General features: G+C 39.3%; 1 protein-coding gene across 1 annotated transcript in view; it reads left to right on the plus strand.

Annotated features, from left to right (window-relative positions):
• The window catches only part of RPGRIP1 (RPGR interacting protein 1), an 87374-nt gene that overhangs the window by 59239 nt on the left and 8555 nt on the right, over nt 1-19580 (plus strand). Inside the window, 1 exon segment of the mRNA XM_059913800.1 lies at nt 5490-5587. Within this exon segment, the coding sequence (XP_059769783.1) occupies nt 5490-5587 (98 nt within the window).

Genomic DNA, 19580 nt, shown 5'->3' on the forward strand with positions numbered 1-19580 from the left:
CCGTCTCTGGAGTTCATTTAGGCGGCGCTCTGAATCCCCTCTCCTTGCACGCCGCGAAACAGAGAGGCAAGAAAATGTCTCTTGCCTCTTCGGCAGCTGCAGACTTTTTCCCGGACTCCCTCCCGGCTAGCAACGAAGCCCGAGCCTCAGCTCCCAGCCCCCGCCTGCCCTGGCGGCTGAGCAGACAAGCCTCTCGGGCTGGTGAGTGCTGCTCGGCGCCGATCCTCCGTGCAGGGATCTCTCCGCTTTGCCCTCCGCACCCCTGTGGCTGCGCTCTCCTCCGTGGCTCCGAAGCTCCCCCCCTCTGCCACCCGCAGTCTCTGCCCACGAAGGGGCTTCCTAGTGTGTGGAAACCTTTCCTCCTTCACAGCTCCCTCCCACTGGTGCAGGTCCTGTCCCTATTCTTTTGTCTCTGTTATTTCTTTTTTCTTTTGCCCTACCCAAATACGTGGGGAGTTTCTTGCCTTTTGGGAGGTCTGACGTCTTCTGCCAGCGTTCAGTGGGTGTTCTGTAGGAGCAGTTCCACTTGTAGATGTATTTCTACTGTATCTGTGGGAAGGAAGGTGATCTCCACGTCTTACTCTTCCGCCATCTTGCCCCTCCTCCAGTCCATTTACTTTTTAAGTAAGTATTGATAAGTACTTATTGCTATTTTGTTCATTGTTTTGGGGTTGTTTTTGTAGGTCTTTTTTTCTTTCTTCTTTTGTTCTCTTGTGATTGAATGAATGTAGTTAGTGTTATGTTTGGATCCTTTTTCTTTTTTGTGTTTGTATTTATTTTAGGTTTTTGGTTTGTGGTTACCATAAGGTTTTTGTATAGCTATATATATATATATGATTGTTTTAAGTTGCTGGTCTCTTAATTGCAAATGCATTTTAACAATTCTGCATTTGTTTTCTCCTCCTCTTATGATTGCTGTTTTTGATATAATATTTTACATCTAATCATTTTGTGTATCCTTTAACTGCTTATTATGGATATATATATGATTTTACTACTTTTGTCTTTTAACCTTCCTACTGGTTTTGTGCATGGATGATTTCCTACCTTTAGTGTATGTTTGCCTTGACTGATGGATGAGATTTTTCATTTCATAATTTTCATGTTTGTAGTTGTGGCTTTTCTTTTTTGCTTAGAGAAGTTTTGTTTAACATTTCTTGTAAAGCTGGTTTAGTTGTGCTGAAGTCTTTTAGCTTTTGTTTGTCTGTAAAGCTTTTGATCTCTCCATCAAGTCTGAATGAGAGCCTTGCTGGGTAGAACTTTCTTGGTTGTAGCTTTTTCCCTTTTGTCACTTTAAATATATCATGACACTCCCTTCTGGCCTACAGAGTTTCTGCTGAAAAGTCAGCTGATAGCTTTATGGGAGTTCCTTTGTATGCTATTTGTTGCTTTTCCCTTGCTGTTTTTATATTCTCTCTTTATCTTAATTTTTTCTCATTTTATTATTTATTTATTTATTATTTTTTAAAAATTTATTTATTTATTTTTGGCTGAGTTGGGTCTTCGTTGCTGTGCACGGGCTTTCTTCTAGTTGCAGCGAGCGGCATCTACTCTTTGTTGCAGTGTACAGGCTTCTCACTGCGGTGGCTTCTCTTGTTGTGGAGCACGGGCTCTAGGCGCACGGGGTTCAGTAGTTGTGGCTCGCGGGCTCTAGAGCGCAGGCTCAGTAGTTGTGGCGCACAGGCTTAGTTGCTCCATGGCATGTAGGATCTTCCCAGACCAGGGCTCAAACCCCTGTCCCCTGCATTGGCAGGCACATTCTTAACCACTGTGCCACCAGGGAAGCCCAATTTTTTCTCATTTTAATTATTATCTTGGTTTGTTTCTCTTTAGATTCATCCTCTGTGGGACTATCTATGTTTTCTGGCCTTGGGTGACTGTTTGCTTTCCCAGGCTAGGGAAGTTTTCAGCTATTATTACTTCAGATATGTTCTCTGCCCCTTTCTCAGTCTCTTTTCCTTCTGGACCCCTATCATGTGAATATTAGTGTGCTTGGTGTTGTCCCAGAGGTCTCTTAAACTGTTCTCATTTCTTTCCAATGTTTTTTCTGTTCAGTATCAGTGACTTCCACTACTGTAGCTCGTTGATTGATTCCTAGGTATCATTTAGTCTACTGTTGATCCTTCTAGTGTATTTTTCATTTTAGTTATTGTAGTCTTCATTTCTGTTGGGTTGTTCTTTATATTTTCTCTTTGTTGAAAACTTCTAAGTTCTCACTCTGTGCATCCATCCTTCTCCTGAGTTCTTTGATCATCTTATGAGCACTACTGTGAACTTTTTTTCATGTAGATTTCCAATGTCCACTTCAGTTACTTCTTCTTCTGGGTTTTTATCTTGTTCCTCTATCTGGAACATGTTCCTCTGTCACCTCATTTTGCCTACGTTGCTGTTTGATTTTTATATTTCTTCTAGGTTGTTTACATTTCCTGACCTTGGAGAAGTGGCCTTTTGTAGTACACGTCATATGTGTCCCAGCAGCATATTCCCCTCTTGTCACCCAAGCTATATGCTCTAGGTGTTCCCCCTATGAGAGCAGCATGAGTCCTTCTGTTGTGGCAGGCTGACTCTGTGGGCCATCTGGTGAACTTGTTTGGCCCCTGGTCTGGTTGCTTACCAGGCCCCGCCTTATATGGAGGCTGCTGGCCACCCGTTGGCAAGACTGGGTCACAAGGCAGCTGACTGTGGAACCCCAGAAGTCCTCAGGGCTAGTGCCGGCTCATTGGTGAGCAGAATCAGGCTCCATAAGACTCCAGGGCTATTGCATACCCACTGGTGGGTGAAGTCAGGTCCTGGGGTTAATGCCAGCTTACTGGCAGGCAGAGTCAGGTCCTGGAGTCTGGTTGCAGGGCCCAGGTGTCCCAGAGCTGGTGTTAGATCACTGGTGGAGTGAGCCAGTTTCTGACACATTTGTGGGGTGTCCAGGGTGTGGGGTCCAGGGTGTCCTAAAGCTTGTGTTGGCATGCTAGTGGGCATGGCCAGGACCCAGCCAGTCCCAGGTCAGGGTTTGGCCTGCTGGTGGGTAGGCTGGGTCTGCAAGCTGTGTGATTGTGGTTTTCTTGTGTCTGATGTCTGCTCCCTGGTGGGTGAGGCTGCTCCAGATGCTAAAGCAGGCTCCCTGGAGGGCAGGGCCATGTCCAGAGGTGGCTATGGGCTCATGGAGTCTTAAGGCAGCCTGTCTGCTGATGGGTGAGGCTGTGTCTCCATCCAGTTAGTCTCTTTGCCTGAGGCATCCCAGCACTGACACCTGCAGGCTGTTGGGCCAGCATTGGGGTGGGTCCTGGAGCTACTACACTAGAAGGAGGATTCCACAGTGGTGCTTGCCAGCAGCAGTGTCCATGTGGTAGAAGGAGCTCCCAAAAATGGCTGCTGCCAGTGTCTGTGTCCGGAGGGTGAGCTGCAGTTGCCTATTGTCTCTCTAAAAGATTCTTCAGGATCAGCAGGTGGGACTAATCCAAGCTCTTATCAATTTACTGCTTCTTCTCTGGGTCCTGCAGCATATGAGATTTTGTGTGCACTCTTTAAGAGTGAAGTTTCTATTTTCTCCAGCCCCCTGGGATTCCTGAAAGTAAGCCCAGCTGACCTTCAAAGCCAAATGCTCTGGGGATTCATCTTCCCAGTGCTGGTCCCCCAGGCTGAGGAGCCCAGTGTGGGTCTCAGACCTCTCACTCCTCTGGGAGAACCTCTGCAACTGTAATTATTCTCCAGTTTGTGGGTCGCCCACCAGGGCTTATGGGACTTGACTATATCACAAGCCCACCCCCGACCCATCTCTTTCTGGTTCCTTCTTTATGGCTTTATAGAAGTTCTTTTCTGGAAGGTTCTGGTCTTTTTCATCAATAGTTGTTCTGCAAATAGTTGTGATTTAGGTGTGCTCGTGAGAGAAGATGAGCTCAAGGTCTTTCTATTCCGCCATCTTGGTTGATCTCCCACAGTGTTTATTTCAAAGCCTCACATAGAAACTTCAATACAGTAATTCCTATGTGATTCAGCCCCAGATTCAAGTGTGTTAGGCTTGATTTTTGTTAGAGAAGCTCTGAGAGACAATTGCAGCCATCATTAGTTATACTGCAGCACTGTAGCACCAGGGTCTGTAGTTTACACTGGGGGTAACTAAAGCCCTCACACAGAAGTTTCATCCTGTTATCCCTGAGGACATTTCTTTGCCAAGAGCAAGTATGTTAGCCTTTGGTTAATGATCAAAGCAGAAAAGAGATCCTTGCAATAGGTTTCTTTAAGGTGACAGGTTTTCAATGTCAGCCTCTGGAGGAAGCACTTTAGGTGTCTGGAGAGGGTGTGGAGAAAAGGGAACCATGTTACACTGTTGATGGGAATGGAAATTGGTGCAGCCACTATGGAAAACAGTATGGAGGTTCCTCAAAACACTAAAAATAGAGTTGCCACATGATCCAGCAGTCCTACTCCTGGGCACATATCCAGACAAAACTATAATTCAGAAAGATACATGCACCCCAATGTTCATTGCAGCACTATTCACAATAGCCAAGACATGGAAGCAACCTAAATATCCATCGATGGATGAATAGATAAAAAAGATGTGGTATATATATACAATGGAATATTACTCAGCCATAAAAAGGATGAAATAATGCCATTTGCAACAACATGGGTGGACCTAGAGATTATCATACTAAGTGAAGTAAGGCAGACAGAGAAAGACAAATATCATATAATATCGCTTATATAAGCAATATACTAAAAAAGTATACAAAGGAACTTATTTACAAAACAGAAACAGACTCACAGACTTAGAAAACAAATTTATGGTTACCAAAGGAGAAAGGTGCGGGGTGGATAAATTAGGAGTTTGGGATTAACATATACACACTACTACATATAAAATAGGTAATCAATAAGGACCTACTGTAGAGCACAGGGAAGTCTACTCAATACTCTATAATAACCTATACGGGAAAAGGATCTGAAAAAGAATAGATATACATATATGTATAACTAAATCACTTTGCTGTGCCCCTGAAACTAACACAACATTGTAAATCAACTGTAATATAAAATAAAAATCTAAAAATAAAAATATATATAAACATAAAAATACCTACCTTAAAAAAAGTATTAGGAGTATCAAGATCACATTGTACGAAAGAGAGCATGTGGGATGAGAGATATTGTTTGACGCTGTCTTTGTAAAATACAATCTGCTACACCCTGATTGCACTGTTTTTCCTTGGCTTGGTAATTTTCTCCAACCCCTAAAAGGACAAAACTTTCTTTCTACCTCCCTCCCTTCCTTTCTTCCCTTTCTTTTTTCAGAAGTGAACCCTGTATGTTTGGCAAGCTTCTGAATAAGTGAAACTTTAAAAAAGAAGGTTTGTTTCTAGTGATTACAGCCAAAATCTAGGTACTCAGATCTAGTAACTAAACAGTAGATTGAAGATGTAGGTACTGGGTCTTTTCTGGGCTAGACAGGGTACTCCAAAACAGTTCTGTAACTCTAGTCTCTTCTCTGGCAGATAAAGAATCCTGTGAACAAGCTTCTGAAGTCAGTGAAGCACAAACTACAGATAGTGATGAGATAGTAACACCTGTATCTCAGAAATGTCCTAAGGCAGTAAGTATACTGGGGTAATCATTGTGCGTGAGCCAAAATTGTAAGTAATGACAGTGTGCTTAATGGCCATGTGTGTGACATTCAAATCCAGTTTTATTTAATGAACCAGATGGGAAATTCAAGTTATTTAATTAAATTTATGTTGCAAGTGAATGGAAGTCTGTTCATACAGGCAGGTGAAAGGATCATTTTCTTGATTTGGTATAAATAAGGACTGACTTCAACACTTCTCTCTCCCATTTGGATCCCTTGCCTGCCTCCTTCATTGTATATGGTGATTCACCCCAGCCTAAGTGATGCCCTTTTCTTTAAATCTACCTAAAGAGAGCAGGTTTACTTTGGGAGGTGGAGGCTGGAAGGATTCTTTGTGGGAGGGCTCAAAGAGATCACTCAGTTTCAGAAGGTTTTTACTCAACCTTTAAAACCTGTAATTACAATTATTTATTAAACATTTTGACCTCAGATCTGTTTTGGAACTAATTGAGGATACACACACACACACACACACACAAATCTATGAATAAATATCCACAGATATATTCACAATCATTGTATTGGAATATTGTGGGGTTTTAAATGAGGTAGAAAACAATCACTTTCGAGCTGCTAGAATGCTCCCTGGTACATTTGTAGGCACTCAATAAATATTTGTTGAATGAGTGGCTGAATGAAAGATTAAAATCTAACTGAGGATTATGAGCTTAATTAGAAACAGTAAAGAAAAGCATAGGGTTTATTTTCTGAACTTTTATCTGTTGTATCTTTTTTAGACATTATGTAATTAATATCTTGAGAAATGTTTGTAAGACAGATCAGAGCCATAGTATTAGAACTAGACAGTAACACCTTAGAGATCGTAAAGGTGAAGAAAACCAAGTGGTAAGTCCAGCATTGTAGCAGTAGTTAGTGAAAGAACTGGAACTTGAGCTAAAGTTTCTAAACCGTGCACATCTCAGATCAACCCAAAAAGCAGTCAGCTGGTCAGCAAATTTTGGAACTACAAGTCAGAATACGTTAAAAATATTACCCTAAATTAAAGGCTCTTAAATAAGATCTCCTGTTAGAAAACTTTTGTGTACCTAAAAATGTTGCTGGATAAACTAAATATGAAAACTGATCCCACTTAGTAAAAATTAGTGTTGTTATCAAATTAAACTTACAACACAGACACATATACTTGATAGCAGAAAAGCTTTATCAAAAGTCCAGACTCTTGTTCAACTTGTCCAAAAGAATTTGGGCAAGGAACACAGAACACAAAGGAGAAAAAAACACACAGGCTGAGGAGCAAAGAGAACAAAGAAGCAGGGGAATTTCCTGGCAGTCTGGTGGTTAGGACTTGGCACTTTCACTGCCATGGCCGGATTCAATCCCTGGTCAGGGAAATAAGATGGCGCAAGCTGTGTGGCACGGCCAAAATAAATAAAAATTAAAAAATAAAAAAGCAGTTTATTGAGGCTGAAGTGAAAGTTACACACTCAAAGAAGAGTGCAGGCATCCTCACAAGTGCGGAGCATACCACAAGGTTTTTTGATCCCCCTTTTATCTTATTTTTTTAGCCCTTTGAATGGGCGGGGGGGTCTTTTTGATTAGGGGTGGAATATTCATTGAGGGGACAGTTGGGGTGTGGCCTAGATTGCACCAGGTTGCATCAGCTCCCAGTCTTACGCCTTTGTCTCCTGGAGCCACTGTACATGTGCTCTAAGAACTGTTTTCCCTTAAATTTTCCCTTACTAGTCAACCACATGGGAAGGTCATACAGGGTCATTGGCAATCTGTGCATTTTTACTGGGCATGCGCCATGGTTTTCATGGTCAGTGTTTCTTGTTCAGATGCTACAAAGTTTCTGTTTTAGATGCCATTTCTCCATGTGTCATGGTCTCATTAAGTGCAAAACAAGGAGGTGTATAGGCTGTCCTTGGGCCCAGCCCTGTCTTTCCTGCCTCATACTCAATCCTTTTTGTATTTCAGAATAGCTGGGCATGAAAGATGGAAGGAGTTGTAGGTCCAGAGACAGTACGTGAGCTCTGTCCCTTTATGTGCCTGGAGTCAGCCAGGGTAAAGGAGGAGGCAAGAGAGTGTAGTGTTTAGGAGCATGGAAATGTGTTTCAGACAGAAGTGGTTTAGATCCAGTCTCTGCTATTAATATCTATGCTGCTTTGGGGAAGTTATTGAACCTCTATTAGGCTCTGTTTCCTCATCTGTAAAGTGGTGATATTTTTTTTTCTTGAAGTATAGTTTATTTACAATGCTTCAGGTGTACAGCAAAGTGATTCAGTTATATATATTCTTTTTTCAGTTTCTTTTCTATTAGAGGTTATTACAAGATATTGAATATAGTTCCCTGTGCTATGCAGTTGGTCCTTATTGTTTATCTATTTTATATATAGTAGTTTGTATCTGCTAATCCCATACTCCTTAATTTATCCCTCCCCCCCTTTCCCCTTTGGTAACCCTAGGTTTGTTTTCTATGTCTGTGAGTCTATTTCTGTTTTGTAAATAAGTTCATTTGTATCATATTTTAGATTCCATATATGTGATACCATATGATATTTGTATGTCTGTCTGACTTCACTTAGTATGATAATCTCTAGATTCATCCATATTGCTGCAAATGGCATTATTTCATTCTTTTGAATGGCTGAGTAGTATTCCATTGTATATATGTACCACATCTTCTTTATCCATTCATCTGTCGATGGACATTTAGGTTGCTTCCATGTCTTGGCTATTGTGAATAGTGCTGCTATGAACATAAGGGTGCATGTATATTTTTGAATTAGAGTTTTGTCTGGATATATGCCCAGGAATAGGATTGCTGGATCATATGGTAATTCTATTTTTAGTTTTCTGAGGAACCTCCATACTGTTTTCCATAGTGGCTGTATGAACTTACATTCCCACCAACAGTGTAGAAGGGTTCCCTTTTCTCCACATCCTCTCCAGCATTTGTTATTTGTAGACTTTTTAATGATGGCCATTCTGACCCATGCGAGGTGGTACCTCATTGTAATTTTGATTTGCATTTCTCTAATAATTAGAGGTGTTGACCATCTTTTCATGTGCCTATTGGCCATTTGTATGTCTTCTTTGGAGAAATGTCTATTTAGGTCTTCTGCCCATTTTTCGATTGGGTTGTTTTTGTTGTTGTTGAGTTGTATGAGCTGTTTGTATATTTTGGAAATTAAGCTCTTGTTGGTCATATTGTTTGCAAATATTTTCTCCCATTCTGTAGATTGTGTTTTTGCTTGTTTATGGTTTCTTTTGCTGTGCACAGGCTTGTAAGTTTGATTAGGCCCCATTTGTTTATTTTTGTTTTTATTTCTATTGCCTTGGGAGACTGACCTAAGAAAACATTGGTACGATTTATGTCAGAAATGTTTTGCCCATGATCTCTTCTAGGAGTTTTATGATGTCATGTCTTATTTTAACTCTTTAAGCCATTTTGAGTTTATTTTTGTGTATGGCAAGAGGGTGTGTTCTAACTTCATTGATTTACATGCAGCTATCCAACTTCCCCAACACCACTTGCTGAAGAGACTTTTTCCCGTTTTATATTCTTGCCGCCTTTGTTGAAGATTGACTGTAGGTGTGTGAGTTTATTTCTGGGCTCTCTATTCTGTTCCACTGATCCATATGCCTGTTTTTGTGCCAGTACCACGCTGGTTTGATTACTATAGCTTTGTAGTATTGTCTGAAGTCTGGGAGATTTATGCCTTCTGCTTTGTTCTTTTTCTTCAGGATTGCTTTGGCAAATCTGAGTCTCTTATGTTTCCATATAAATTTTAGGATTATTTGTTCTAGTTCTGTGAAAAATGTCATGGGTAATTTGATAGGGAATGCATTAAATCTGTAGATTGCTTTGAGTAGTATGGCTATTTTAACAATATTAATTCTTTTAATCCAAGAGCATGTGATATCTTTCCATTTCTTTGAATCATCTTCAGTTTCCTTTATTAATGTTTTATAGTTCTCAGTGTATAAGTCTTTCACCTCCTCAGTAAGGTTTATTCCTAAGTATTTTATTTTTGCAGGTGCTATTTTAAAAGGTATTGCTTTTTTACATTCTCTTTCTGATATTTCATTGTTAGTGTAAGGAAATGCAACTGGTTTCTGAATGTTAATCTTGTATCCTGCTATCCTGCTGAATTTGTTTATCAGTTCTAGTAGTTTTTGTGTGGAGTGTTTAGGGTTTTCTCTATATAGTTTCATGTCATCTGCATATGACAATTTTACCTCTTTCCTTCCAATTCGGATACCTTTTATTTCTTTTTCTTGTCTGATTGCTGTGGCTAGGACATCCAATACTATGGTGAATATAAGAGGTGAGAGTGGGTATCCTTGTCTTTTTCCAGATTTTAGTAGAAAGGCTTTCAGCTTTTCACCATTGAGTATTATATTGGCTGTGTGTTTGTCATAAATAGCTTTTATTATGGTGAGATATGTTCCCTCTATACCCACTTTGGTAAGAGTTTTTATCATGAATGAATGTTGAATTTTGTCAAATGCTTGTTCTGTATCTATTGATCATTTGGTTTTTTCTTTTCTTTTGTTAATGTAGTATGTCACACTGATTGATTTGAGTATGTTGAACCATCCTTGTGAACTTGGAATGAATCCCACTTGGTCATGGTGTATGATCTTTTATGAGTTATTGGATTTGGTTTGCTAACATTTTGTTGAGAAGTTTTGCATCTATATTCATCAAAGATATTGGCCTGTAATTTTCTTTTTTGGTGGTGTCTTTGTCTGGTTTTGGTATCAGGGTGATGGTGGCTTCATAGAATGTCTTTGGGATTCTTTCCCTCCTCTTCAATTTTTTGGAAGAGTTTGAGAAGGATCAGTATAAATTCTTCTTTGTATGTTTGGTAGAATTCGCCTGTGAACCCGTCTGGTCCTGAACTTTTGTTTGTAAGGAGTTTTAAAATTACAGAGTCTATTTCACTTCTAATGATCAGTCTGTTCAAATTATCTATTTCTTCTTGATTCAGTTTTGGTGGGCTGTATATTTCTAAAAATTTATCCATTTCTTCTAGGTTGTTAAATTTGTTGGCATATAATTGTTCATAGTATTCCCTTATGATTTTTTGTATTTCTGCAGTATCAGTTGTTATATCTCCTTTTTTATTTCTTATTTTGTTTATTTGGGTTCTCTCTCTTTTCTTCTTGATGAGCCTGGCCAGAGGTTTGTCAATCTTGTTTACCCTCTCAAAGAACCAGCTCTTGGTTTTATTGATTTTTTTCTGTTTTTTAATCTCTATTTTATTTATTTCCTATCCAATCTTTATTACTTCCATTCTTCTGCTGACTTTAGGTTTTATTTGTTCTTCTTTTTCTAATTCTTTTAGCTGGTAGGTTAGGTTGGTTATTTGAGATTTTTCTTATTTTTTGAGGAAGGCCTGTATCACTATGAACTTCCCTCTAAGAACTGCTTTTGCTGTATCCCATAGATTTTGTATGGCTGTGTTTTCATTGTCATTTGTCTCAAGGTATTTTTTAATTTCCTCTTTGGTTTCATCATTGACCCATTGGTTTTTTTAGTAGCATGTTGCTTAATCTCCATGTAATCATTTTTTTCTCATTTCTTTTTCTGTGGTTGTTTTTTCTAGTTTCATGCCATTGTGGTCTGAAGAGATGCTTGAGATAATTTCTAAACTCTCAGATTTATTGAGGCTTGTTTTGTACACTAGTATGTGGTCAAACCTAAGGCATGTTCCATGGGTACTTGAAAAGAATGAGTATTCTGGGGCTTCCCTGGTGGCACAGTGGTTAGGAATCTGCCTGCCAATGCAGGGGACACGGGTTCGAGCCCTGGCGTGGGAAGATCCCACATGCCGCGTAGCAGCTGGGCCTGTGTGCCACAGCTACTGAGCTTGTGCTCCGGAGCCCGCGAGCCACAACTACTGAAGCCCATGTGCCTAGAGCCTGTGCTCCACAACAAGAGAGGCCACTGCAATGAGAAGCCCGCGCACCACAGAGAAGAGTAGCCCCCGCTTGCTGCAACTGGAGAAAGCCTGCGTGCAGCAACGCAGCCAAAAATAAATAAAATAAATAATTAAAAAAAAAAAAGAATGTGTATTCTGGTTTTTTTTTTTTTTAGATGTAATGTCCTGAAAATATCAATTAAGTTTAACTGTTCTATTGTATTATTTAGAATTTCTGTGCCTTATTGATTTTCTGTCTAGAAGATCTGTCCATTGATGTGAGTGGGGTATTAAAGTCTCCTACTATTATTGTATTCCTGTCAATTTCTCCCTTCATGTCTGTTAGTATTTGTTTTATGTATTTGGTTGCTTTTATATTGGGTGCATATATATTGATGAGTGTAAAATCCTCTTTTTGTATTGATCCTTTTTTCATTATACAATGTCCTTCTTTATCTTTCTTTATGGGCTTTGTTTTGAAGTCTATTTTGTCTGAGTATTGAGACCCCACTTTATTTTCATTTCCATTTGTATGAGACATCTTTTTCCATCCCCTTACTTTCAATCTATGTGTGTCCTTTGCCCTAAAGTGGGTATCTTGTAGGCAGCATATTGTAGGCTCTTGTTTTCTTTTATCCAATGTGCCACTCTGTGTATTTTGATTGAAGGTTTTAATCCATTGACATTTAAGGTAGTTTTAAAAAATAAATTTATTTATTTATTTATTTTAATTTATTTTTGGCTGCGTTGGGTCTTCATTGCTGCGTGCGGGCTTTCTCTAGTTGCAGCGAGTGGGGCTACTCTTCGTTGCAGTGTGTGGGCTTCTCATTGTGGTGGCTTCTCTTGTTGTGGAGCATGGGCTCTAGGCATGCAGGCTTCAGTAGTTGTGGCTCACAGGCTCTAGAGTGTAGGCTCAGTAGTTGTGGCGCACAGGCTTAGTTGCTCTGCAGCATGTGGGATCTTCCTGGACCAGGGCTCAAACCCATGTTCCCTGCATTGGCAGGCAGATTCTTAACCACTGTGCCACCAGGGAAGTCCCTAAGGTAACTATTGATAGATATGTATTTATTGCCATTTAAACCTTATTTTCCTGTTGATTTTATACTTCTTCTTTGTACCTTTCTTTTTCTTTTTGTTTTTCCTTTTGTGGTTTGATGGTTTTCTTTTGTATTATGCTTATGTTCTCTTCTTTTTGGTTTCTGTGAATCTATTGTATGTTTTTGATCTGTGGTTACCCTGTTTTTCAAGTATGTTAACCCCATCCTATTTCTACTTGCCTTAGACTAGTAGTCATATAGGCTCAAACACATTCTAGGAACTGAAAAAAAATCTACATTTTCTTATTTTACTCCCCACATTTTATGATTTTCATGTAGTCTTTTACATCTTCATGTTCATACTTTTGCTCTTCACTGTGGCTATCATCACTATCACAGAAATTTTTTCATTTTTTAAAAATCTGTGTACTGGCTTATTTAAGTGATTTACTTTCCAATTGTTGTTTTCTCTTTCCTTTAGATTCTTACTTCTTTTCTATTTAGGGAAGACTTTTCAATATTTCCTTTGGAATAGATTTAGTATTGCTGTATTCTTTTAGTTTTTGTTTGTCTGAGAAATTCTTTATCTCTCCTATTCTGAATGATAATCTTGCTGGGTAGAGTATCCTGGGTTACAGATTTTTCCCTTTCAGAACTTTGAATGTATCTTGCCCCTCCCTTCTGGCCTGCAGCGTTTCTATAGAGAAATCAACTGATAGTCTTATGGGGGTTCTCTTGTAATTAACTGTTTGTGTTTCTCTTGCTGCCTTTAGAATCCTCTTTATCTTTAACTTTTGCCATTTTTATTATAATATGTCATGGGACTTCCCTGGTGATGCAGTGGTTAAGAATCTGCCTGCCAATGCAGGGGACATGGATTCGATCCCTGGTCCGGGAAGATCCCACATGCCGTGGAGCAACTAAGCCTGTGCGCCACAACTACTGAGCCTGCGCACCACAACTACTGAAGCCCACTGCAACTACTGAAGCCTGCGTGCCTAGAGCCCGTGCTCTGCAACAAGGGAAGCCACCGCAATGAGAAGCCTCCGCACCGCAACAAAGAGTAGCCCCCACTCACTGCAGCTAGAGAAGGCCGTGCACAGCAACAAAGACCCAACGCAGGAAAAAAAAAAAAGTCTTGGTGTAGGTCTGTTTAGGTTTATCTTGTTTGGGACCCTCCATGCTTCCTGTACCTGGATATCTGTTTCCTTGTTTAGGTTGGGGAAGTTTTCAGCCGTAATTTCTTCAAATACATTTTCAATCCGCTTTTCTCTTTCTTCTCCTTCTGGAATTCCTATCATGCGTAGGTTGGCATGCTTTATATTATCCCATAGGTCTCTTATATTGCTTTCATTTTTTTCATTTGGCTTTCTGTCTGCTGTCCTGATTGAGTGATTTCCATTATTCTATCTTCCAAGTCACTTATTCGTTCTTCTGCATTATACATTCTGCTATTTATTGCCTTTAGCTCAGCTTACATCTCAGTCAATGAGTTTTCTGATTTTTCTTGGTTCCTCTTTATAGTTTCTAGTTGCTTCTTACAGTACTCTGCATTTCTGTCAATAGCCTTTCTTAATTCCTTCAGTACCCCTTTTTGAAACCAGTGTCTATTAGATCAAAGAGGTCTGTTTCATTGTTTGTTCTTTCAGGGGAATTTTCTTGGTCTTTAAACTGGAAGTGGTTCCTCTGCTTCTTCATTTTACTTATATTTCTCTTGCTCTGTGAGTTTAGGAGAAACAATTATCTACTGTGGTCTTGGAGGGCTATTTTTATGTGGAAGCATCCCTTTGTAGCTGTGTGGGTTTAATATTTTTGGTGCAAGGGCTGTTTTAATATGGATATCTGTCACCTCTTCCCTCAGCATGTGCAGGTCATTATCCCCTTGATAGGGGGTGTGCAGATGCGGCAGTGCCCAGTCCTAGGGTTCTTGGTGGCGGTGGTGGCTCATGTGCATCCCCGGAGCATGTGATGGGTGTGGGAGCTGCTCATGACCACTCCTGGAGCTCGTGTAGGTGGTGTCCTAACCGCCTGAGAGCACATGCAAGGAAAAAGCCTGCAATGGTGGGTCCCACCCCTCCCCTCGTGCACCCCCCAAACAATGGCACCTGTCCTCTAAGGTGGCCCGGGCTTGCTCCACAAACACCCTCAGTTGCAGTCACACCAGACTCCAGCCCCTTCAGGCTGTTTTCACACAGCCAACCCCAGTCCTCTCTCTGGGTCTGATATCCGAAGCCTGAGCTTCAGCACCCAGCCCCAACCCGCACCAGCAGATGCACATCTCAGGCTGGGGAGTGCAGGGCGGTGGCACTGACTGTGCAGGTCTCTCTCCATTCTGGCTGCTGAAAACTGGTTGCTGCATTCTCCTCTGAGGCTATGAAGCTCTGTCCCAGCTGATCTCCCCTCTGGTGAGGGGACTTCCCAGGGTGCGGGAACCTTTTTCACAGCTCCCTCCTAGGAGGGAGGTCCCATCCCGATTCCTTTCTCACTTCCTTTTTTTCTTTTTTCTTTTGTCCTACCTGGTTACATGGAGATTTTCTTGCCCTTTCAAAAGTCTGAGGTCTTCTGCCAGCATTCAGTAGACATATTGTGAGAATTATTAATACATGTAGATGTATTTTTAATATATTTGTGGGAGGTGGTGAGCTTCACGTCCTACCACTCCACCATCTTGATTGCTCTGCCGCTTTTTTTTATATTTAACATATAAGTGCTATCATACAATATTTGTCTTTGTCTGACTTATTTCACTAAGCATAATACTCTCCAATTCCATCCATGTTGTTGCAGATGAAAATTTTTCATTCTTTTTTATGGCTGAGTAATATTCCATTGTGTGTGTGTATATATATACATCACATCTTCTTTATCCATTCACCTGTTGATCAGCACTTACATTGCTTCCATATCTTGGCAATTGTAAATAATGCTGCTATGATGAACATTGGGGTGCATATATCTTTTCAAATTAAAGATTTTGGTTTTTTCAGATATATACCCAGGAGTGAAATTCCTGGGTCATATGGTAGTTCTATTTTTAGTTTTTTGAGGAACCTCCATACTGTTTTCCACAGTGGCTAAGTTTATTCCTAGATATTTTATTTTTTGACACGATCTTAAATGGGATTTTTTTTTTTACTTTCTCTTTCTGATATCTCATTGTTAGTGTAAAGAAATGCTACAGATTTCTGTATATTAATCTTGTATCCTGCTACCCTACTGAATTCATTTATTATTTCTAAAGTTTTTATGTGGAGACTTTAGGATTCTCTATATAGAGTATTATGTCATCTGCAAATAGTGAGAGTTTTACCTCTTCCCTTCTAATTTGGATACTTTTTATTTCTTTTTCTTGTCTGATTTCTGTGGCTAGGACTTCTAATACTTTGTTGAATAGAAGTGGGGAGAGTAGACATCCTTGTCTTGTTCCTGAATTTAGCAGGAAGGCTTTCAACTTTTCACCATTGAATAGTATGTTGGCTGTGCGTTTGTCATAATTGGCTTTATCATGCTAAGATATGCTCCCCCTATACCCACTTTGGTGATAGTTTTTATCATGAACGAATACTGAATTTTATCAAATGCTTTCTCTGCATCTATTGCGATAATCATGTATTTTTGTCTTTTTTTTTTGGTTAATGTAGTGTATCACATTGACTGATTTGAGTATGTTGAACCATCCTTGCTACCCTGGAATGAATCCAACTTAATCATGGTGTGTGATCCTTTATATGTATTGTTGGATTTGGTTTGTTAATATTTTGTTGACGATTTTTGCATCTATATTCATCAAAGATATTAGCCTGTGATTTTCTTTTTTGTAGTGTCTTTGTCTGGCTTGGGTATCAGGGTGATGGTGGCTTCATAGAATGAATTTGGGGATGTTCCCTCCTCTTCAGTTATTTAGAATAGTTTGAGAAGGATAGGTGTAAGTTCTGCTTTTTATGTTTGGTAGAATTCTGCAGGGAAGCCATCCAGTCCTGGACTTCTGTTTGCAGGGAGTTTTTTTTTTTTTTTAATTACAGATTCTATTTCGCTGTAGTGATTGGTCTGTTCAAATTATCTGTTTGTTCTTGACTCGGTTTTTTTGTTTGTTTTTTTGTTCTCTTTTTACAACAACAGTAAACATTTATTTTCACACACAGTTTCTTAAAGTCGGGAAACTGGGAGTGGCTTTGCTGTGTGGTTCTGGCTTAGGGTGTCCTGGGAGGTTGCAGTCAAGCTGTCAATTGGAGCTGCAGTCATCTAGAGGCTTGACTGGGGCTGGAGTATCCACTTCCAAGATGGTGCCCTCACATGGTGCTAGTTGTTGGTAGGAGGCCTCAGTTCATCACCTTTTAAGCCTCCCTCTCCATGGGCTACTTGAGTGTCCTCAGGACACAGCAGCTGGCTTCAGTCAGAGTGAAGGCTCCAAGAGCGAGCAAGGCAGAAGTCACAGCGTTTTTGCCAGTCTAGCTTTAGGAGTCACACTCCTTCCTTTCCACAGTATCCTGTTTGCAGCAAGGTCAGTCTTATTCAGTGTAGGAGGTGAGGATCATTGGGGACCATCTTAGAGGTGACTACCACAAACCAGTAGGTTGCTATGACCAGGATCTTTACTCTGCCCCTAGGTTTGCTTCATTGATGGCTCCAGCATGAAATAAAAGTTTTGATTTTTATGTGTTTTTTTAATTTTTATTTATTTATTTATTTTTATATCTTTATTGGAGTATAATTGCTTTATAATGTTGTTTTAGTTTCTGCTGTACAACAAAATGAATCAGCTATATGTATACATATATTATCAGGCTGTATGTTTCTAGAAACTTGTCCATTTCTTCTAGGTTGTCCGATTTGTTGGCATACAACTGTTTATAGTAGTCTCTTAGAATATTTTGTATTTCTGTGCTATTAGTTGTTATGTCTCCACTCTCATTTCTTATTCTGTTTATTTGGTTCCTTTCTTCTTGGTGAGCCTGGCCATAGGTTTGTCAGTTTTGATTATCTTTTCAAGAAACCAGCTCTTGGTTTTTTTTATTTTATTTTTTATCTGTATTTTATTTCCTCTCTGATCTTTATTATTTCCTTCCTTTTGCTGACTTTAGGTTGTGTTTCTTCTTCTTTTTCTAATTCATTTAAGTGGTACATTAGGTTGTTTATTTGAGATTTTTCTTGTTTATTGTGGAAGGCCTGTATTACTATGAACTTTCCTCTTAGAACTGCTCTTGCTTCATCCCACAGATTTTTGTAAGGTTGTGTTTGTGTAAGGTTGTTGTTTGTCTTGAGGTATTTTCTGATTTCTTCTTTGATTTCATTGTTGACCCTTTGGTTTTTTAGTAGCATGTTGTTTAGTCTCCTTGTGTTCATTCTTTTCCCGTTTTTCCTTCTGTGGTTGATTTCTAGTTTCATACCCTTATGGTCAGAAAATATGCTTGAAATAATTTTTATCCTCTTAAATTTGTTGAGGCTTGTTTTGTGACCGAATATGTGGTCTATCCTAGATAATGTTCTATGCACGCTTGAAAAAAATGTGTATCCTAACTTTTTTGGCTGTAGTGTCCTGTACATTATCAATTAAGTCCAACTGGTCTATTGTGTCACTTAGGACCTCTGTTGCCGTATTGATTTTCTGTCTGGATGATCTGTCTCTTGATACCAGTGGGGTGTTAAAGTCTCCTACTATTATTGTATTCCTGTCCGGGGTGGGTCTTTGTCTTTGTGGGCTAGATTCCTAGAAGTGGAACTGCTGATTTTAAAAGGAATGTACTCTTGAAATTTTGATGGATACCACTACATTATCATCCCCCAAATTATACTAATTTATACTCACCCTGTAGTGACCTTTTTCTCTCATAGTGTTATGAACACTTTTCCCCCAACACCCTCAATTTAATGGAATGAGAGTGACTGTGAGGGAAAGAGTCAAAAGTAATTTTTAAAAATTTAGATCTAGGTGACATGGAGAGGTAACAAAACAAATTAGTGGTATGCTAGCTGCTGTGACTAAAGGGGTTAGCAAAACAGACTTGTGGTTCTAGAACTCATGGAGCTTACAGTCTGTGAAGTGCTGTCCAACAGAATTATAATGTGAGCCACCAATGTAATTTAAAACTTTCTAGTGTCCACATCAAAAGTATAAAAAGAAACAAGTAAAATTAATTTCAATAGTGTATTTTATTTAACCTGATATATACAAGGCATTATCATTTCAACATGAAATCAATATACAAAAATTGAGGTATCTTATATTTTTTTTAATGCAAAGTTTTCAAAATCCTGTGTGGATTTTACACTGACAGCACATCCCAATTCAGATTAGCCACATTTCAAGTGCTCAATAGCCACATGTGGCTAATGGCTATCATGTCATATAGCATAACTGTGGTGCAGTGTTTTCCAACTGTGAGTTGGCATCCCTTAGTGGGGAATGAACTGAGATAGAATTGAATACAAAATAATAGTCTGTATTACATATAGTAAGGTTAAGCATTGTTTCAGGGAACATTTATATAAGTGATTTTTTTTTTATATATACATATACAGATATACATATGCTGAATCTTACAGTTTGAAAGTCACTAGTCTGGTAGTTGTTTTTTTTTTTAAACTATAAATGTTCATCCCCATTAAGCATAGAAGTTTCTTTGTTTGTCTGTTTGTTTTGATAAGGTGGAACTGGGCATCATTCAGGCACTTAAATGACTACAAACACCTTTCTCTTATTTTCCCAGACCTCAGGGTTTTGCAAAGTGTGTTCCATGGAAAATTAAACCCAGCCATGGTCCAGGGGGTGAAAAAGGATTGTGTAGTCAAATATGTTTGGAAAAAACTACCTCTGTATCATCCTCTATAAGTGCTCCAATGTGTATTAGCATATTAAAGTCTTTAAGTCCAGTTAAAGAAAGCTGATAGCTTTGTTAATCTTGATTTTCCAAAATTTATTTTCTCACAGAACCATTCATTTGTAAAACACCTTCCTCAGACACACTGTGAGAAATTCTGCTTAACTTTTATTGAGACTACAGCATAGGGTTTGCAACTTAAAGATAATTGCAA

Source organism: Balaenoptera ricei, chromosome 2 (assembly GCF_028023285.1).
Source record: "Balaenoptera ricei isolate mBalRic1 chromosome 2, mBalRic1.hap2, whole genome shotgun sequence".
Lineage (NCBI taxonomy): Eukaryota > Metazoa > Chordata > Mammalia > Artiodactyla > Balaenopteridae > Balaenoptera > Balaenoptera ricei.